This window comes from Phragmites australis, chromosome 21 (assembly GCF_958298935.1).
Source record: "Phragmites australis chromosome 21, lpPhrAust1.1, whole genome shotgun sequence".
Classification (NCBI taxonomy): domain Eukaryota; kingdom Viridiplantae; phylum Streptophyta; class Magnoliopsida; order Poales; family Poaceae; genus Phragmites; species Phragmites australis.
Window position 1 is genome coordinate 504,234 of NC_084941.1, and position 20,938 is coordinate 525,171.

At 45.9% G+C, this 20,938-nt stretch overlaps 2 protein-coding genes, 1 non-coding gene and 1 pseudogene across 5 annotated transcripts; all 4 read left to right on the forward strand.

Annotated features, from left to right (window-relative positions):
- Window positions 1–3,346: 3,346 nt before the first annotated feature.
- On the forward strand, window positions 3,347–5,454 carry LOC133903734 (uncharacterized). Its single transcript, XM_062345178.1, has 2 exons — window positions 3,347–4,216; window positions 4,283–5,454. Exons 1-2 carry the CDS (start codon window positions 3,938–3,940, stop codon window positions 4,757–4,759), a joined length of 756 nt encoding a protein of 251 aa, XP_062201162.1. The 5' UTR covers window positions 3,347–3,937; the 3' UTR covers window positions 4,760–5,454.
- A 5,977-nt stretch (window positions 5,455–11,431) lies between these two features.
- Window positions 11,432–13,730, forward strand: LOC133903903 (mitochondrial carnitine/acylcarnitine carrier-like protein). Of its 3 annotated transcripts, none has more exons than XM_062345383.1 (3): window positions 11,432–11,623; window positions 12,186–12,580; window positions 13,232–13,730. In XM_062345383.1, the coding sequence occupies exons 1-3, from the start codon at window positions 11,453–11,455 to the stop codon at window positions 13,728–13,730; spliced, it is 1,065 nt and encodes a 354-aa protein (XP_062201367.1). In that variant the 5' UTR covers window positions 11,432–11,452. The 3 variants fall into 3 exon arrangements, with proteins under 3 accessions (XP_062201367.1, XP_062201368.1, XP_062201369.1); XM_062345384.1 differs by having other exon boundaries at window positions 11,438–11,623; window positions 12,189–12,580; XM_062345385.1 differs by lacking the exon at window positions 11,432–11,623 and adding an exon at window positions 11,646–11,771 and having other exon boundaries at window positions 12,189–12,580.
- Window positions 13,731–14,117: 387 nt separating this feature from the next.
- LOC133903905 (mitochondrial carnitine/acylcarnitine carrier-like protein) lies at window positions 14,118–15,994 on the forward strand (annotated as a pseudogene).
- A 332-nt stretch (window positions 15,995–16,326) lies between these two features.
- Window positions 16,327–16,420, forward strand: TRNAM-CAU (transfer RNA methionine (anticodon CAU)). The gene is made up of 2 exons: window positions 16,327–16,364; window positions 16,385–16,420. It is a non-coding gene; the product is annotated as a tRNA-Met (tRNA).
- The last annotated feature ends 4,518 nt before the right edge of the window (window positions 16,421–20,938 follow it).

The window sequence follows — 20,938 nt, forward strand, 5'->3', positions numbered from 1 at the left end:
AACTTCCAAATGTGCGAATTAGTAGGAATGACATACTCGCTAATCAATGCTGTGTACATCGATCGGACTGTGAAATGCCCGTGCTGATGTAAGGACCATTGAAACGTATCATGACTGTCATTCAGACGAATAGAAGCAATCTTAAAGATCAAATCATTCCAGGCTGCTAAATTATCGTCTACAAATGTTCTACGGAAAGAAATATTCAGGGGTCTTGACCCAAAAACATTTGCTACAGTATTATTTTTCCTACGTGCAACATGATACAATGAAGGATACTGCTCCTTTAGAGAGGTTTGGCCCATCCAAACATCCTCCCAGAATTTTATCTGAGTACCGTTTTGCAATCTAAAAGAGCCAAGCCTCAAGAACTCTTGTTTGACCGCCATAAGACCGGTCCAAAACTGCGAATCCCCCAGCTTATGGACCACTTCCGCAATCGTTTTGTTTCTCAGATATTTATTTCTTAAAAGATTCTGCCACAACCCATGTTCATTAATTAATTTAAAGAGCCACTTGCTACGCAGGCACTTATTCTGCACCTCTAAGTTAAGGATCCCCAATCCTCTCTGATCCTTAGGTGTGCAAAGAATACTCCATTTCGCTAATCTATATTCCTTTTTATGCCCAACATTTTGCCAAAAGAAACATGATTGATAATAATCTAATTTCTTTAGGACAGCTCTAGGCACTTAAAAAAAGAAAGCATAAACATAGCCAGGCTGCTTAAAACCGAATTTATAAGAACTAAACGACCCCCATAAGATAAAAGCTTTCCTTTCCAGCAGCTCAACTTTCGTTGGATTCTCTCCTCTATTTCATTCCAATCTCTATTCAAAAGTTTCCTATGGTGCATAGGAATGCCCAAGTATCTAAAAGGAAAGTTCCAGAATGGCATCCAAAAATTTGTGAATAAGCAACTTCACAATCTTTAGCTTTTCCATAACAAAACAACTCACTTTTGTGGAAATTTATCTTCAAGCCAGACAACTGCTCAAAAGCACAAAGCAATAGTTTCATGTTTTTGGCTTGATCTAAATTATGATCCATAAAAATGATTGTATCGTCAGTGTACTGTAAGATCGAGAGTCCATTTTCAACAAGGTTTGGAATGACTCCCGTGAGCTGCCCCTCCTCTTTAGCCTGTTCAATGAGAATGGCCAGCATGTCCACAACCACATTAAATAGGATTGGAGAGAGGGGATCACCTTGCCTTAAGCCTTTATGTGTTTGAAAATAAAGTCCTATATCATCATTGACTTTTACCTCTACACTTCCTCCACGAACCACCTTATCAATCCACTCGCACCATTTAGATGAAAAGCCCTTCATACGTAAGGTTTGTTGTAAAAATGACCATTTCACCTTGTCGTAAGCCTTCTCAAAATCTAGTTTAAGAATTACCCCATCTACCTTCTTCTTATGCATCTCATGAAGAGTTTCATGTAAGACAACCACACCTTCCATTATGTAACGACCCGGAAGGAAGGCTGTTTGTGTTGGTCTAATTACTTTTTGCACCACTTGTTGGAACTTGCGTAACCAACACGAGGGTGGGCCTCTAGACTACCGGGAGAGCCGAAGGCTTGGTGAATCTCAACACGCTCACTAAGAAGTAACTGTGGTAATAACTGTCTTCACCTGTCATTTCAGCTACAGTGGCAGGCTATTTATAGCCAGTACTCAACCACTCACTGTTACAATGTACAATTTTACCCCTCCAATTGCTATATTCCTAGAATATTCGGGGGTATTTTGGTACTACTAAGATTACACTGTCATGTTTACAATTGCGCCCTTCTTCTGTCTTAGATTCCAGCGAAGGCCATCCCCTTCGCCAAAGTCTGAAGGGTCGCCTGCCGCCGGACCCTTCGGCGCACCTTCGGTCATCTCCAGCATCCCGAAGCGCCATGGTCTTCGGTCTTCTTCCGAAGGTTCTATAGAGGATTCGCCTTCGACGACTACCTCGGTCCTTTGTTAGGTTGCTTTGACCTTCGCCGCTTTGCGAAGGCCTTTGACTCCGTGCCGAAGGTTCCACTTTGCCTTCGACCTTCGGTCGAAACCTTGCAAGGAGAACAACTGTAGTCTCTGTCAGCCAACATTGCGTATCATAAGTCTTCGACCTGGTGACCGAAGGGGGCTAGTGAGGCTATCCCCAACAGTAGCCCCCCATGGGTAAGGTCCTTCTTCGATGGGACGAAGCCGTGGATAAAAATGGTATTACCGAACACCTTCCCCTTCGGCCCGTCGAAGGCTTAACTTATGTTAGAGTTTGAACTTACGTTTGTTTGACATTTTAGATCTTATCCGGGGGGTTTCATTCCGTAAAATTCGGTTATTTTTATTTTGTCTGCAGCCATTACTAAAACGTCGGTTCAATTTCCGCCGCGAGCCGCGAGGTCTTGTTTCACCCCCTATATATACTTGTTGTAGAAAAAATTATCTACCCAGTTTTCTGTCAACGCGACTGCTCTCGTACGAAGCCTTTCTTGACCTTCCGCACTTGCTCTCTAGCGAAGGCATCCGATTTCTTTTGTTCTTCTTCCAGAACTATTCCAGGACTCCATGGCTCCGAAGGGTAAATCTGGTAAGCCGAAGACGTACTTTATTGGGCATTCTAAGGTCGATGAGATTGTGATTGCTGGCCTGGCCAAGGATGGTCTGATTAGCGATATATCCAAGGTCAGACTCCCGAAGGATGAGAGTACCCCTTCGCCAATGGATGATGAAGCTATTGTCTTCGTGGACTATATCCGAGCTGGGCTTTGATTGCCTTGTGATGATATGGTTTCGAAGGTTCTTAAATTGTTCGAGGTATATTTGCACCAGCTGACATCGAATGCCATCATTCGGCTCGGCCTCTTCGCTTGGGCGGCGCGCTCGGAAGGAGCGAAAGCGTCGGCCAGGGGCTTCATCGCTGCGCATAGACTTCATCATCAACCGAAGCCGGTTGTCAAGCGCGACGGACAGTACAAAGCTAGCTATGGCTGCGTGAACTTCGCATATCGGCTTGGCTTGGCGACACCTGCGGTGGCCTACAAGAATAAGTGGCCAGTGGATTGGACGTGTTGGTGGTTCTACCACAAGGTAGATCAGAAGGAATTTCTCATATCGAAGCTGGAGGAAGTTGACGACAACACCGCCCCAGATGTGATTTTGAAGCCGCGCCAACGTGAGGCGTTCGAGGCATTTACCAGGTGCGCGAAGCACCTGAGCACAAGGGACCTCGTCGAAGAGTTCGTGGCCGCTGGAGTATGGCCACTCAGCGACGGGTGGGCTATTACATCCTTCGGCGATGAAGGGCTCGAGGGTCTAAGTCGCCCCATTCTCGATCTTTCGGGGAAATTAGGTATACTGTTACTACCTTGTATTGCATTTACTTAAGCTTTGATTTGGTATTCTTCTCACTTACTTTATTGTGAATCAGATTTGACGGTGGCCGAAGCGGAGGTTAAGGCCATACTTCTCTTGCTTGGTCTCACTTACGAGGACCGACCGAAACTTTCCTCTTTCTCGGTGGTTGAATCCGAAGATTGCTCTGTTCCTGCCGATACCGGCGAAGGTTCTGCTACGCAGCTTCATAGGAAAAGGAAGGCTGTAGTTCCTCCGCCGCAAGGAGGGAGAACGAAGGCGGCCTTGGCCCTTCGGAAGAAACGCCGCGAACTTATCTCCGATGATATGGCGGCTGATAAAGACGCCACCGACACCGAAGACACTCAAGGTGAGCCCGGGATCCAAGATGATCCGAAGGTTTCTGTGACCAATCCCATCGCTTCGCCGGAACGCAGCGCCAGTGAGCCGGTGGCCATTCCGGTCCTCGATCTCGGCGACGACGAGGACGAAACAACTGGTCCTCAAACAGATGAGGAAATAAATTTAGCGGAGGTGGGAAGGGCCGAAGAGCCTGAAGAATCTAAAGGAGGGGTGGAATCACTAGATGTTCCATTGGACTCTAGCTCATCTGAAGGCCGAAAGGCCATTGATATCGAAGGTTTGGGCGAGCCCTCGCCCCGTCGAGGTAGCCTTGGCGGCCAGGGCCCTTGGTCTTCCATTGCCCCTGGAAGCGCTGACGATTGCGTCATTCGAGCCGGGTTCCGGGAAGGTGGAGGAGGCGAAGAAGATTTTCGATAGTTTGGCCCTTCCCGGACTTGAAATGCAACTAGCTGAAAAGCCTGCTTCCGAACTTGTAGATGCCTTCAACGTTCTGTGCTCGAAGGTATAACTAATTTTTATTTTACTTTAGTGTCTTTTAGCCTATTCTTACATTTAATTACCATCTCAGGGTACGATATTGTCACACAAACACTCAGAGCAGATCGAGGCTTCAGCGAAGGCGTCGGAGGAGTTAAAGTCCCAGTACCTTGCGCGGGCTGAAAATGCCGAAGCTCAGCAAAAGGAGCATATGCTGAAAGCGAACGAGGCTATTCTGGTTTCACAGAATCTTAGCCTTCAACTTGAAGATCTTGGCTCGAACAAGCGAGACCTAGAGATCGAGCTATCCGGTCTTCGCAAAAATGCTGAAGCTTCCGACGCGAATTTGCTTGAGCTTCAGCTTATCAACCAGTCGGATAAAGAAGAGATCTCGCGCCTTCGAAACGCACTAGCGAAGGCGGAGCACTTATATAGCATCGCCATCGCAGAGCATGCTGAGAAATTTGAGCCAAAAACAACTGAAGCCAGCGAAGCCTTTCGTCAGACTTTTGCTAAGTTGGGCTCTTCGATCGGCCGTGCCGCCAAGCGTCCGACAAGTTGGTCTTGATGGACTTCTTGGTTGGCTTGCTAAATCCAGCAAGAGCCTTCTCCCAGCCGCCGAAGCATATGGTGATTTCTGTGCTCTGGTCTCTGTTTAAATATTTTGATCACCTTCACTTCCTGCGCAGGTTCCGTCTTCGGACACTGCGCAGGTTGTTGAAGATGCCATTTCTTTCATTATGATGAGGGATAATTTTTTTTCCTGATCTTGGTCTTGTTGGGAAACTTTTTGTCGCCTTTACCCTGAAACAAGGTTCGACAAGTACTGGCGAGGAAAGGTTAGGTCTTACGAGAGAAGGAACGCTGATGCTAAGGCATTTTGGGAATCCTTTAACCCTTCGGAATTAGAGTCTCGAAGGGAGCGTTGAATTAATCGTAGAATCGCACGTGGAGATTACACTCCGCCGCATGTATTTACTGAACCGAAACCTGAGCCGGAGGACGAGAGTCTTGATCCTCATCATGGACCTGTTGGTTATTGTTATGTTCGAAGGCCTCCACCTTCGTAAGAAATTCATGACTCCGAAGATGATTTCGGCTCGTTTGTTACTTCCTCTGCAACCTCTTCGTACAGCTTTGAGGAGTCTCCGTTAGACCCATTTGAACCTTTTCATGCAAGCGAAGGCACCGCATTTCAATTCAGGGTTAGCCAGCTGTATAAGGATCTTCTTGATCCGTGTATTGATGAATTCGTTGAATAAAGTTATTGATGGTTTTTGTTGTACTGTCAATAAGTTTTTTAGTGCGGCATTGTAATACTAACTTTTTGCCTTTTGAAATCGCCGTCCCTCCAACTTTTAAGTCGTAGGTACATTCGGCATTAGAATGACGCGAAGCGCTTATAAAACACTGTCCCCCGACTTTTAGGCCGTAGGGACCTTCGACATTAGAATGACGCGAAGCATTTATTAAACACCGTCCCCCGACCTTTAGGCCGTAGGACCTTCGGCATTAAAATTAGTTGAGCGTGAATTTCTTTCCTGCCCACTTTCTTTAATTCTATGACTTAAACGTTTTTGCAGCATTTTCAGCTAATCGTTCTGCGAAGTTCGTTAAATAGCTCAAATAATTATATTTTAGCCTTGGATAGGCGAAGGGTGTATGTTATACTTGGCGATACGCTTTTAATTGCAAATTTTTACTTTTTGCTTACAGCAATATTTTAATGGTACATCTGTATCATTAAGTGATTTGAAAGTATACTCATTCTTTCTGTTACTTTTACTTTTGTACCTAATAATCATCAAGTGATTTCTACACATTTTAGTGCAACAAATCTTGCAATTTAGTCAAGCCCTTCACTCAGGCCTTGTTTGAATTGATTGTTTTATACTGCTTGTTCAGTGTTGATCTCATTTCTTTTAGGATTGCCATTTAAACACCTATGGCAAGTGTATGTAAGAAATGTGAATAGGTATCCTTTTAGCAGCTTATTGTTGAGTGCCAACCGCCAATATATGAACATTTAGGCAATTGTTGGACATCTACAACCAGTCTATATAAGAATTGTGAATAGATCTTTTCGCAGCGACTATTGTCTAGGTTGTCTCAAGTTTCAACCATTGTCCTGTATCTGGGTGTGATGATTATGTCTGAAGTGATTATTTTGTTATCATCTGTGTTTTTTAGTCCTATTTGGCAGAGTTTCAGCTCCTAGGTATTCTGAGCTTTAGAAAATCGTAGAGCTAGAGTTGTGGGTACACTGAGGGTCTTTGGGTGATCCATTTTAGTCTTAAAAAATAGAGACTTAAATCACTTTTTCTAGCTTATAAACGCAAGATCTGACATGAAGCTCTGCCAAACGGGTCTTATAATCTACTGGTCATTCTGTAGTTGATCATATCTTAAAGTACCATGTAGTATCTGATTTTCAGAACAACAGTTTGCTGCTGACTATTTTTCCCAGCTTTTAGCGTGTCTTGTTCTTCTGAATTTCTAAACGTACGAAAATTTAGTAATTTAGAGTCTGTTTGGTACAGTTCCAGCTCAACTTTATTCAGGCCTTGGATACAAGGCTGATTATCAAAATAGATGGTGCTATACTGACTTGTGATGGCTCTGTGTTTGATTGTGATTAAATTAGATGGTTGTTAGAGGGCTCTGTGCTTATTTTGTGTGGTACTTTTTCTATTATGGAAATATAGTTTTTTTTTCTATGTACTTGCACATAGATACTCCTTTTTACTGTATGGTACTTTTCTTTGTTCTCCCCTGTACCTAAACAGCTAGTATAGTGAGTTGCGTAGGCATTTCTAAATCTGAAAAGCTCATCGATTTTGAACATATTAAACCATGTAGTAGTATACTAAAGAAATGAGCCATGTGGTTTGTGTGGCTATTTTGGTCGCCTCAGGACATACCTAGTGTTTGTTGTGTCAGTGGCTGCCCAATCGGCGGGTTTGCCTGCCGAGCCAAATCAGGCACTGCTTTGGTCACTGCTATGCTATGCAACAGGGAGCCTGAAAACCTTGCGCTGTTCTTCAGAGCAGCAAGGCCACGAGCTTCAAAGCCCTCGGTCAGAAGAAGCAGCTCGGTGTTCGCAGTCCACCGGGTTAACTAGACGGCAAGTGCTTCTAAAATCGGATGACGATGTGCCCTACTATAGATCTGTAAGGACCAGTGACATTTTAGGAGAGGGTGAATTAAAGATTCTAAAATCTAATCAGCTTAATTAAACAAAATAAACCTAAATCGATTTCTATATAAATATGTTTTATATTTATCTAGTGTGACTACTCTAATGCAACCATCATGTGAGCTTGTAACCACTACCATCTCGACCATACCGCTCCGATGAAAGAAGCCTCTCCAAAGATGAATAAAGACCACTTACAGTTGCGAGGGTCTTTAGGCATTGAGTTCTGAGAAGTAGGCTGCCACTTTCATCATCTCGACCAATCCTAAAATTGGTTGAGGAAGAAAGGTGCAAGCTATCTATCACAAGATGAATAATAGAAGAACTCGTTGACATGAAAAGTGACGTCCATGGTATAAAAAAACATCGTTGAATAGGGCACCAACAGCTACAACCCTTCCGAGTAGGAGAAAATCCAACAAAAACACAATGCGGATCAAGTTTTCTCTCACTGAACTTCTGTAGTCATGATAAAACAAACACATCCAAACACCTTGTATGGCACAACAAAAGGATTAAACTCAAGCATTCAATTGGGGTTTTTATAATCTATAACATGTGAAGACATATATGATTTTAAATGGAGTAGTTCTAACATGTGAGCATGCAGAAGATATGATCTATATCCAGATAATAAACATAGTATCAAGTATGCGTTCAAGATCAATAATGAGTCAGTTTGAACAACAGCAGAAGAAACGCTAACACTGACTTTCTTGCAAGAACAATAACATAAATGACAGTGATACGTTTAAGAAAGAATACTACGACAATAGGGAAAACGCAATTACAATTTATTCATCTGAGAATTACATTTCTTCTATAGAACCGTAAAAACTTAAAATATGTACTGTAAATAATTCTGATGGTATGAATATCTTATTTAAATTGTTCCAGAAATCAAATACTGCTGCTTATAAACAAAAACAAAAATAAATATGTACTTCCAATTTTCTTACATGGGAATTATGTTTGTCTGATAACGTCAAACAGCAAATATATACTGTAGCTGAATATTTGTATATGACCAATTATTATGGAGCTCTGGGGCTTATTTCCTTATGGGTGAACTCAGTTAACTAACAGATTCATGGTTATCTTTTATATAATTGTACTAAGTGTAGTCGTACCTGCTCAATGCTCATAGCTAGTTCCTCGTTTTGCCCCCAGTGCTACCTCTTCGTTGTTTCTCCCCTGTACCAAAACAGCTAGTATCAAAGCGTGAGGACTAGCATTTCCAAATCTGAAAAGCTTACTGATTTAGAGCATTTCCGTATCCATTATGAAATAAACCATTGTAATGTAGTAATGAACCTGCATCCCTGCATCTTGGAAGTGTTGTTGAAATGGACTTGGATGGAACGTTTTGAACCAGAAGGGTTAGTTGTGCAGCTAAACGAGGCATGCATTGTGTTAACTTAGCTAGCTGATTACTGTTTTTGTTTGCTTGATATACATCTGAACATAACTTACATGTGTTTGTCTTTTTTCTAGTAGCCAGATTTACATCGTATCCCTTTCAATCTTTTGTCTTTAAACTTCCACTCCTATTACAGTTGATGGTTGCTGAGGCAAATAAACTGTAATTATTGCAACTGCTTGAACTGATATTTATGCTGCTTGTTCACTTGTTCAGTGTTAATTCCATTTCTTTTAAGTTTGTCATGTTGAACATCTATAGGCAGTGTGAAAGATCCGTTTAGCAGCTCATTTTCGAGTGCCAACCAAGGTTAAGGTTACCGATCGGATACCGAGCTCCGGCGGTAACTGAAAATTCGCGATAACCGCGGTTACCAGTCAAAAATTCAAAAAAATTTGGAGAAAATTTATTTGGCAAAATTTGAAATTTGGAAAAAAAAATCGTGATTTTAGCCGTTCGGTAACCGGTCGGTTTGGACCGGTTACCGAGCGGTTTTTGCGATTTATCGAGTGGTTTTCTCGAATTTTCCGCATTGTCGGTAACCGCTCGGTTTTCTCGGTAACCGCTCGGTTTTCTCGATTTATCAAGCAGTTTTCTCGATTTTCAGTGAAGTTCAACAAAAAATCCAAAAATTATCTTAATTTTATAAAATCAATAACTAATTCATCTGAGTTTCAAATCAAGTGAAACAAATTTTGTTGGTTTCCTTGTAACATGATCTACATGATAAAAGTATTTATACTCATAAAAAAGTTCAAAATTTTCTGGGAGAAATTGTATTTGTTAAACCAAGTTAAATGCATAGTTTACTCTTTGCTAATCCAAAAATCATGAAACTAATTTTGTTAGTCTTCTTACATGGTCCTATGTCTTTTAAAAGTACATGAACTCATGAATTATTTATTTTAACATGCATGATTGTGTAAATGTGTTGCGACTAGATTAATTCATAACTGACCCATCACACCTCAAAAATTAGTGAAACCACTTTCATTAGTTTATTTATACTATGATTTACGTAGGAAAAATAATAGTAGACATGAAATATTTAATTACAGTACTGTTTCTTAACATATTCACTTTATGCTTGTGAACTTTGTAAAAATCATAGAGAAATTAATAAAACTCTAAATAAAGTGAAATCAATTTTAAAGATTCTCTTAAAATACGTTTTACACAAGAAAAATATGTGTTTGCATGTTAAAATTTTCATTAACATGAGTTAATAACTGAGCCACACGCTTCAATTTTTTCATTTTTTAAAACTTTCTCCCTATAGAATATGATGCAAATGACATTATTTTTGAAAGGTTTTTTCACAGAAGGTCTTAGAATTGTGTCTAGTTTTTTTAAGAATTTTTTTTGAATTTTTTTGAATTTTTTTATTTTTTTAAATTTTTTAATTCAAATTCGGTTACCGTTCAGTTTCTGAAACTGGACCGGACTGAGAAGGTCGGTTATCACGGTTTTGAGCGGTTACCGTCGGTTTTCTGAACCGTGGTGCCAACTGCCATATATGAACCTGTAGTGCTAAATTAGGGTCACTGAAACTCCCAACAATTTGATGTCTATTGGCTATAACATATCTTCTAGTACCTATGTTTATGATGTCATAGTTGCAGATATTATGTCATATGACTGTATATTTGACCTCTGTTTATTGTTATATACAAGTTAATGGAACTTGGCTTTCAGAATATGCTGGTGCAATTTGCAGAAAAGAGCTGCACATTAGCTTATCATTTGCTTGCTTTGGTGGCTTTTGTGCAGTGACAGTGGTGTGTGACTTGGAGTACACCAAACGTACAAATTTAGATGCTTTACTATGCAGTGACTATTTCCGTGTAAAGTTTGCATTAGCATATTATCTAGTTAGTTGATTAAATTAAATTAGAGTGGATTAATGATGCTCATGGGTCGATCCATGCCCATCCCTAAGCATTTGGTTTTGGTTCTTCCAAAATTTGTAGCCTGGGTGCAGGTTTGTGTTGGTAGAGTAGCAGTGACCCGAAGAAAGAGCCTTTGCTTGCTTTGGGTAAAAAAAGGCCGGAGGTTGGTTGATCTGGGTGCCAGTTTTTGCAGGCATGTGCGATCTGATCAGGCATCGAGTTGGGTTGGTTTTGGTTGGCTTGCTCTTGCTTGCTTGGTCAGGTCAGACAAGTGAGCATGGTGCATCCATGCATTCACACACCCACCAACCCCATCCGATCCGACTCACCTTCCTCTTCCTCTTCCCCTTCCTCTTACTCTTCCTGCTTGGGTCGGATCAGATCAGATCCGATCTTCGAGAGCTGCTGCTCCGAAATATGTGATGTTTCTGCTTAGGTCAGGTCGGATCAGATCTTGCTGCTTCTTTCGGACGTGTATGTTTATGGCTAGAGATTTAAAGAAAAAGAGTGTTAAATATTTATATAAAAATTATAATTTTTAATACAAACAAAGACTGCAGGTGTTTAAAAATTATAATTTCTAATATAAATAAAGATTATATAAAACTAAATATAGTTAACTATCTTATTATCATGAATATAAACCGCGGTGCTTAAATAAACCCTCATTCTTTGCCTAAACACCTACACTACTGGGGTTAAGAAAAAAAAACTCAATTTATTTTTATAAACACCTACTCTAAGTACCTATTGTACATGCTCCTAAGCTGCCTCTGTCTATATCCTCCTCGCCCAAGGAGCCGTGAACCAACCAACCAGTTGATCCATCGATCGATCAGCATCCGCGATTCGAATCGGATCGGCCCAAGGGAAGGGTACCAGGCGGCGGCGGCCACCTCCACCCCCGGCACCGGCACCAACTCCAAGGTCCGCGCATTGCTTGCCCTCCCTACTCGTCTAGTTCACGATCCGTTCCACGCCACTAGTGTTTCTGTTGGCGGCAGCAACAAGGGCATCTGACTGCGATCCACTGCGCCGTATCTCAAATTTGGTGTGCCCGTTCGATCGTGGATCGGTAAGCCGAGGTGCCAGGTTCATGTATGTGAGCAAACTCGGATCTCAGCTCCAGTGCTTCGCCTTTTGTTTTCCGAGTCACGGAGGAACCCTGATGCGCCTGACGAGTTTGGTGTTCCACCAACCCCTTTCACCTTCTCTTCCCCCAGGAAAACAAGGGTTCTAGGTTCTAAACATTCTCAACTTTGATCCAGATAACCTGTTTTCTCAAAGGGTTAATGATGCCACGGTGGATTTGATTGCTAGTTTGCCTTTCTCTGTGCGAGCTCATTCTGAGTTTTAATCCACACAACCTGGTGCTTGACACAAAATTCTTCCATGAATGTTTGCTTACATTGAGCAAAAAGAGTTCTTTTTTTTTTCTAGCGTTTGTCGTAGCTTCCTGGCGAATTGAATTGAATTGTGTTGCATTTAGCAGATGGAGGACGTTGCAAAGGACCTGACGGCCGGGACCGTCGGAGGGGCTGCCAACCTCATCGTCGGCCACCCGTTCGACACCATCAAGGTCAAGCTCCAGAGCCAGCCCACCCCTGCCCCAGGCCAGCTCCCCAAGTACGCCGGCGCCATCGATGCTGTCAAGCAGACCGTCGCGGCCGAAGGGCCGAGGGGCTTATACAAGGGGATGGGGGCGCCTCTCGCCACCGTTGCGGCCTTCAACGCTGTCTTGTTCAGTGTCAGGGGGCAGATGGAGGCTCTCCTGAGGTCTCAACCCGGTGCGCCGCTGACGGTGAAGCAGCAGGTTGTCGCGGGCGCCGGTGCTGGAGTTGCAGTCTCGTTTCTGGCGTGTCCAACGGAACTGATCAAGTGCAGGTCAGCGGCGCAACGCCAGTTTTCATTTCTCCATCCTTTAGTTGAATGGTTGGATGCTTGATCTAGTGACTGGGCATTTTACATGTTAAACTGGAACCTCTGTGGTAAAGTCCTGATATTTTTCACTCTATTACTACGAATGGCACTTTCCTGCAGATGTTAGGCATGATCATACTAAATTGCCATGCACTCAAGTGTTTCTGAGTTCATCCTACTTGCATGATATCATGCCTAGCTGGATTAGCATAAGGGTATGCCATGTATGCGATAGTGGTCATCTCGCATGCATCGTAGTATCATGCCTAGTTGGATTAGCATAAGCGTCGGCCATTTAAGTAATGCTATAGTGCTCTAATCCTGACGCCATAAAATTGGACAGCTGAAAAACTCATTTGCGTCAATACAAACAAATAGAGTTGGCCATAGCTTTTATGTGCTTGTGTTTTCAGTTTGCAAATGAAGTTCTTGCAAGTCAGGTTCATGCAGAATATATGGTGTGATTCAAACTACATTCAGGGGCTCTGCTGTCACCTGTTCTGCATTTTATGTTTCCTGAAATCTTTTCAAGAAAGAGAGTGCTAGACAATAACTTAAACCTTTTGACCATACCATTTAGTTGCTTCTAAATTTTATATTTTTCCCCTCTTGCAGGTTGCAAGCCCAGAGTTCCTTAGCCGAGGCAGCTGCTGCTTCCGGCGCGGCTCTACCCAAAGGCCCGATCGATGTGGCCAAGCACGTCGTCCGGGACGCCGGCGCGAAAGGTCTCTTCAAGGGCCTCGTCCCGACGTTGGGCCGCGAGGTTCCCGGCAACGCGGTGATGTTCGGCGTGTACGAAGCCACCAAGCAGTACCTCGCCGGTGGCCAGGACACATCGAACCTCGGCAGGGGCTCCCAAATCCTGGCCGGAGGGCTCTCCGGGGCAGCCCTCTGGCTGTTGGTGTACCCGACCGACGTGGTGAAGAGCGTGATCCAGGTGGACGATTACAAGAACCCGAGGTACTCGGGGTCCCTCGACGCGCTGAGGAAGATCGTCGCGGCCGACGGGGTGAAGGGCCTGTACAAGGGGTTTGGACCCGCCATGGCGCGCAGTGTCCCGGCCAATGCGGCGACATTCGTGGCGTACGAGATAACAAGATCGGCTCTAGGCTGATTGGTGATTTCGTTGCCGTTGTCATTTCCATTTCTTCTCCTGACATGGCCATGGAGCCACACCTTGGAGAGCAGTTCAGAACGGAACAATGGTCAGCATTTTTGAGAATCTTTTTGCTGCAAGTATGCAACAACTTGTGCTTCAAAACTTTGGAGTTTGGCAGCAATGGCAAGATTGTTTAATAAGTAGCAGTAAGCTTGATAACCTACCTGTTCATGTGTGGAGTGAGTAATATGGGCCTTGTCGTAATGGATGGCCATCGGACGGTGATCCGGTGGCGTGGGAGTGGTGGCGCTGTGATGTTGAGATGGTGGCCTTTCCCTCGATTTGGTTTTGTTGGGTTGTAGCGTTTGGTGGTGAGTGTCCTGAGTTTTATTCCCTCGACAATTGTTTTGTGGAGGAGCGTGCTGAGTCGTTGGGTGAGGAGGAGAAGGCGGCCGTACCTGGCCTTCACCTCCATTGACCATTGCAAAGCTCTGCTCCTCGCCTAGCCCAAGTATGAATCCCTTGCACTCACCTTGATTTTTCACATCAGTGTATGTATGTCTGGTTGGGTATGGGCATTGGTAGACTTCTCTGTCTTGCTCCTTAGTTTGGGATTTCGACGACCTGATTTGGCGCCGATTTATCGGATGATAGCACAACCATCCCAATTGATCTTCTTTGCGTAATCTAGTGAAAAATGTGTCCTCCACCTCCTCAGGCCTACAATTGATTTTCTTGTGGCACAAGATCTTGAGACGGCTGCTCTTGCTGGAATGGTCCGCCGGGTAGTGGCGTACTGTGCTGTTACAATGCCTGAACATGCATGTACATGTTCTGTTTGTGCCGTCTCCTATGGGAACAAACTTGTCTCCCTACTCCAATAGATGCCACTACAAGAGAGCCTTTTCTGGTGGGAATCCGTCCAGGTTCATAGGCCATCTACAAATACACCGAGCCACCCATACATGCATTCTCCTTTAGGTTACTGCAAACTGCAAAAGTTCAGCAGTTCAGGCAAAAGAAAGCAGAGAGAAAGATAGAGTTCATCTTGGTCAGAAACATCGTATGCTTCTGTGAGCAGTTGGAAATGCGGTTGTCAATCGGTCGAATTGGCTCATGAGTTTACTCTTAACTGAACGAAAATAAACGAACAATGAAGAAGAAAAAGAGCCGTGCACTGAACAAGTAAGAAGAAATGAAACTGAGTAATACTAACTGTCTAGCTGACCGCCAGATTGCAAGTGCAACAAACTGAACTGAACTTTGCAAGCGTGCATGGCAGATGGGTGACGTGGCCAAGGACCTGACGGCCGGCACGGTGGGCGGCGCCGCGCAGCTGGTGGTGGGCCACCCGTTCGACACCATCAAGGTGAAGCTCCAGAGCCAGCCCGGCCAGCCGCCCCGCTACGCCGGCGCCGTCGACGCCGTCAAGGCAGACGCTGGCCGCCGAGGGGCCCCGGGGCCTGTACAAGGGCATGGGCGCGCCCCTCGCCACGGTCGCCGCCTTCAACGCCGTCCTCTTCACCGTCAAGGGGCAGATGGAGGCCGTGCTGCGGTCCGAGCCCGGCGTGCCGCTCATTGCAGATGAAGCAGAGCACTGATCCTTGCATGTTCATCTCGTGTCAGGTTGCAAGCCCAGAGCGCCTTAGCGACTGCTGCACCTGCTCCGGCCGCCGGTGCAGGAGGCGCTGCTGCTGCCACCGTCGCCGGGCCCGCTGCGGCGGTGAAATACGGCGGTCCGATTGACATCGCTAAGCACGTGCTCAAATCAGAAGGCGGCACGCGTGGCCTCTTCCCGACCCTGGCGCGCGAGGTCCCCGGCAACGCCATCATGTTCGGCGTGTACGAGGCGATCAAGCAGCTCATCGCCGGCGGGCAGGACACCTCCCAGCTCGGCCGTGGCTCGCTGATCGTGGCGGGGGGCCTCGCCGGCGCCTCCTTCTGGGGCTTCGTGTACCCGACCGACGTCGTGAAGAGCGTGCTCCAGGTGGACGACTACAAGAACCCGAGGTACACGGGGTCCCTCGACGCGCTGAGGAAGATCGTCGCGGCCGACGGGGTGAAGGGCCTGTACAAGGGGTTTGGACCCGCCATGGCGCGCAGTGTCCCGGCGAACGCCGCGTGCTTCTTGGCGTACGAGGTGACCAGGTCCGCGCTAGGGTGATGGCTTGCGCCGTTTAACTGAATTTTTTTCCTTTCCTCTGATTCATGTCGTGACGACAACGACGATGATCATGTCGACTGTGTAATTCTGTATAATAATATTTCTTTATGAAATTTGCATTGGATTTCCTTGGATCTTGGCTGCTGCTTGCTTTTGGCGCCATTGCGACTTTGCGTTGGCAGTGATGGCGTGTAGTACGTGTCCTAAATTTCAGGATACTGACCTCAAGGTTGCACTGTCAACTGTTGTTGAAATTTTGATGCTGACTTGACATTAAAAAAAAAATCTAACACTGATTTCATGGTTGCAGTTTCACTGTTGCTGAATTCTGATGCTGTTCGGAGATCTTTTTGTTTACGAATCGTGGACATGGTTACAATCTCTCGCTCATCCTGCTTGTCAAAGTAATATTATATATATGAATAAATCATGAAGATAATCACCACCGGGGTGGTGGCGCAGTTGGCTAGCGCGTAGGTCTCATAGCATAGCAAAAACGTGAGTGATCCTGAGGTCGAGAGTTCGAGCCTCTCTCACCCCAAAATTTTTTCTTTTTCTTTTACATCACTTGGTTGCCATCAGAAAAAGAAAAGGAAACTTTTTTTCCTTCACGTCATTCGATGATCACCAGCTGACCATCAGGCAAGAAATTTTTTACTCCTGTGTGCTGTCAGTTGAGGCTCAGTCGTAGGTGACATGATATCCTGACCGGAGCTGGACCAGAGCTTTTCTTGCTTTGATTATTTGGGCAAGTTGATGCGGCGAAAGATAGTGTCATGTGAGACTCCCAGACTTCAATTTTACCTCTCACTCGTGTTTCACTTTGATGAATAAACTAAAACCGAGACTGACAACCTTAAGAAGAACTAGAGAATCTTGCGATTAGAAGATAACTAGCTAGGTGTTCCTAAGTTGCAACGAAAGTTTAAATATTGCGACATGGAAATGCTGTCGAACGAATATGTCTGGAATGAATCTGTCAACTTGTTCCAACAATGGGACCCGTTGTCGCAGCAATGAATGTGGCGGATCTCTTTCAGGCTTGGTCTAGATGAGCCGGGATCTCTCTGTTCGTTTGCAATGAGAGTTGGTAGCCAATTGGAGCCCGGATGCCTCTCAGGGGCCACTGGTCTTCAGTTCTCTTGAACACATAAGCATGTGCACTGCTGCCAATTGTTCAGGGATATGTATCTTCCATCAGCTTTCAGTTGTGGCTGCAAAGCAAAAGGAATCTGAGTAAGGTGGCGATGGAATTGGGAAGGAAAGAAGGCCAGAAAGGTCATGGCTGCTGGGAGACACCGATTTGCTTTCAGTTGTGATGATGCCGAATTGCTGATGAAGCAAGGGGATTGGTGACTGACAGGAAGTGGAGCACCAAAATATACTTGTTACTCCAAAATGCCCTAAGCTTTCCTTCCAGTCACTTAGAGGCAATAAATTGCTCCCCAAATCTCTTGATTTTTCACTTGTGATTTTGTATTGTGTGGTGAAATTGTTGGCGATAACGATCACCTGACTCCGTCCACGATCACAACAGCCACGGCCTCCTCTTCTCACGGCTTGATCCATAAGACTAGGAGTTTGTTAGCTTTCGTTAGCCCACGATGTATGTGCTGTACTTGTATAAATACATGTGAGCAATACAGATTCAATTGAGTTGGCTCTCGTATTTTTCTTCAGCTCTGCCTCTCTATCTCGCTTCTCTCCTCGTTCATGGCATCAGACGCCAAATAGGGGGACTTCAACAACCCGTTTGCAACCCGATCCTCTTTCCGCTGCAATGGACGCCAGCTTTGTCGACTCCTCCCCTGATTCCTCTGGTGAACCCATCAGCGACCTCCTCCACCATGCCAATCGCCCGCCCACCCACCACTGCTTCAGCTTCTCAAATCCAGATGGTCAACATTCGAAGCCATGTGCCCATCGTTATTGACATGGCCTAGTCCAATTACACTCAGTGGTAGCGCTTCTTAGACACCGTCTTCGACAAGTTCGGCTTGCGCGCCCACATCATCACCAAGCCTACAGACGCCCCAATGATTATGAGTGGGCTATGAATGACGAGGCCATCTGTAATTGGCTATACACCACCATCTCTCGCGAGATGCTCTACATCATCATGGATACACAGGACAAGGCCTACAACGTCTGGCGTGCCATCGAGGCTGTTTTCCGTGACATCGTCTCACGCGCATCGCCTACATGGAGGCGGAATTTCGCAACCTCTGTCAAGGTGAGATGACAATCACTCAAAATTGCAGTCGCCTTCGCACTCTCGCCAACAGCCTTCGCGATGTCGGGCAACCGGTTCGCGAAGAAAACCAGGTCATCAACCTCCTCCGCAGCCTCAACCCGAAGTTTCATCACTGCATCACCGCTATCACTAGCAAGAATCCTCTCCCCAGCTTCCTAGAGACCCGCTCCCACCTCCTCCTCGAGGAGCTCCAATTGGAGGAATCGACCAATATGCAGGCGGCCTAGGCGATGTATGCCGGCCACTCGATGCCCTCCTCGATCGCCGCATACGACGGCGGCTCTTCCTCCACCGGCAACGGCTCCCGCTCCAAGAAGAAGAAGGGCAAGGGGGGCAACAACACCTCTTCATCCGGCAATGGCAGCAATGTCACCGCTGGTGGCGCTACCCCTCACTTCCCCTCTGCTCCAATTGGTGCTTGGACTGCGGGCTTTAACCCGTGGACCAACATGATGCAAGCTTGGCCCATGCTATTTCGAGCCCCGGGATAGGGAGTTCTTGGGCCACGCCCGAGCGTTCCTCCTCAACTCGCTCTGAAGGCACAAGCACAGGCTCCGAATTTGATCTGCAACTCCAGCGCCTACTTCAACTCACCAAGCACTCCAGGAGCGCCCAACTACTAGGATCAAACATCCCTACTCACCATGCTTAACTCTGCAGCCACGGGCGGCTCTGGCAGCAATTCTGATTGGTTCTTCGATACCGGAGCATCCTCCCACATGACCGCAACACCTGGTAATCTCCATTCCCTCCAACCCTATCCTTTCTCCTCCAAAATCATTGTTGGGAATGGTACTACCCTTCCGATCACTCGCACAATGAGTGCCTTCATCCCCACCTCCTCTTCCTCCCTACAACTTTGCAATGTCTTGATGTCACCTTCTATCATAAAGAATCTCATTTCAGTTCGTGCCCTTACTCGAGATAATTTTGTTTCAATCGAATTTAATCCATTTGGCTTCTCAATCAAGGATCTGTGAACCCAAGCAATGATTCTCTGATGTGATAGCACCGACGAGCTTTAACCCCTGTGGATTCCTTCTTCACACTGCCTTCATGCCAGTACCAACTCTATTGATTTGTGGCATCAAAGGCTGGGGCATCCAGGACGTGATTCTCTTGCAACCACATTAGCATCTTTCAATTTTTCATGCAATAAATCTACACCACACCTGCAATGCCTATCAGCTAGGGAAGCACGTTAGACTGCCTTTTCCTTTCTCAAATTCAGTTAGCTATTTCCCTTTCCAACTGTTGCATTCTGACATTTGGACATCACCGGTTATAAACAACTCAGGATTTCAGTATTATTTGGTTATTCTCTATGACTTTTCTCACTTCGTGTTGGCTTTTCCTTTAAAGTGCAAATCCTAGATCCTTACAACACTGCTGTCATTTTTTTGCATATGTTCGAACTCAATTCCAGCGCCCTATTTTTACATTTTAAACCGACAATGGAAAAGAGTTTGATAATCATGCATTGCGCTCATTTTTCTCCTCCCATAGCACTACTCTTCAGTTCTCTTGTCCTTATACCTCAACACAAAATGGAAAAGCAGAACGCATCCTCCGCACATTAAACAACGATGTGCGGTCTTTGTTGTTCCATGCCTCCATGCCACCGACGTTCTGGGCTGAAGTACTTGCCACCGCGACATACCTCATCAACCGACGCCCATGCACTACCACTTAGTCCGTCACTCTGCACGAGCTTCTTCTGGGTGCTGCGCCTACGTACAACCACCTACAGGTGTTCGGGTGTCTGTGCTACCCAAACATTTTTGCGACGACGTCACACAAGTTAGCTCCGCATTCAGTGCCATGCGTCTTGCTTGGGTACCCATCGAACCACAAGGGATACAGGTGCTACAACCCATCCACACAACGCGTCATCACTTCCCGGCACGTTGTCTTTGACGAGCACTGCTTCCCCTTTGCTCGCAGCAAGAAGGATGACACATCCGAGCTACCACCATCGTCTCTCCACGACATCGATCCCGCGCTGTCATCTAACCCCTTTCAGGACATGCTGCGACCATGAGACGATAGAACATCACGCACGATGGCGGACACCAACACTTGTGGCCGCACCGAACCTCCAGCACCCACCGCTCCAGTGGCACCAGAAACTCCGACGCTCAACACGCAACAACGGATGACACCACCGCTCCACATGCAGCCACACCTGTCGCGCTCCCTCGAGGGGCTGCGTCACTACATGGTGCCTCGCGTTCCACATGCTCCTCTTCATCGATGAGGTCGCCACCCACGGCGTTGCACTCTGCTATCGTTTGTGCTATGACGATTCCGTACATGTGCACGACCACTTCATCCCCTCCGATGCACATGTCTTTGGCCTCATCACCAAGCACACCATCTGGTTCGTGTCCACCGAGCCTACCCAACGCGCCATCTTTTGCGAACGCAATAACGACATCACTAGCCATCCCGATGCATGTCCAGCCCATGTTGACATCGACTCACTCCATGGTCACTCACAGGCTTGCAGGCATTTTCAATCCCAACCCGCGGTATGCTCATGTTGCTTCGCTGATGCCAATCTCGCCAATTCCTACCTCCGCCGCGCTTCGAGACCCCAATTGGCAGTAGGCTATGCAAGCGGAGTTCGATGCACTGTGCGCCAACAACACTTGGTCCTTGGTACCACGGGCGTGCGGCGTCCACGTCGTGTCCGGCAAGTGGGTTTTCAAGCACAAACTAAATCCGGATGGGATGCTCGACCGCTACAAGGCTCGATGGGTCATTCATGGATTTTCACAACAGTCGGGAGTAGACTTCAGTGAA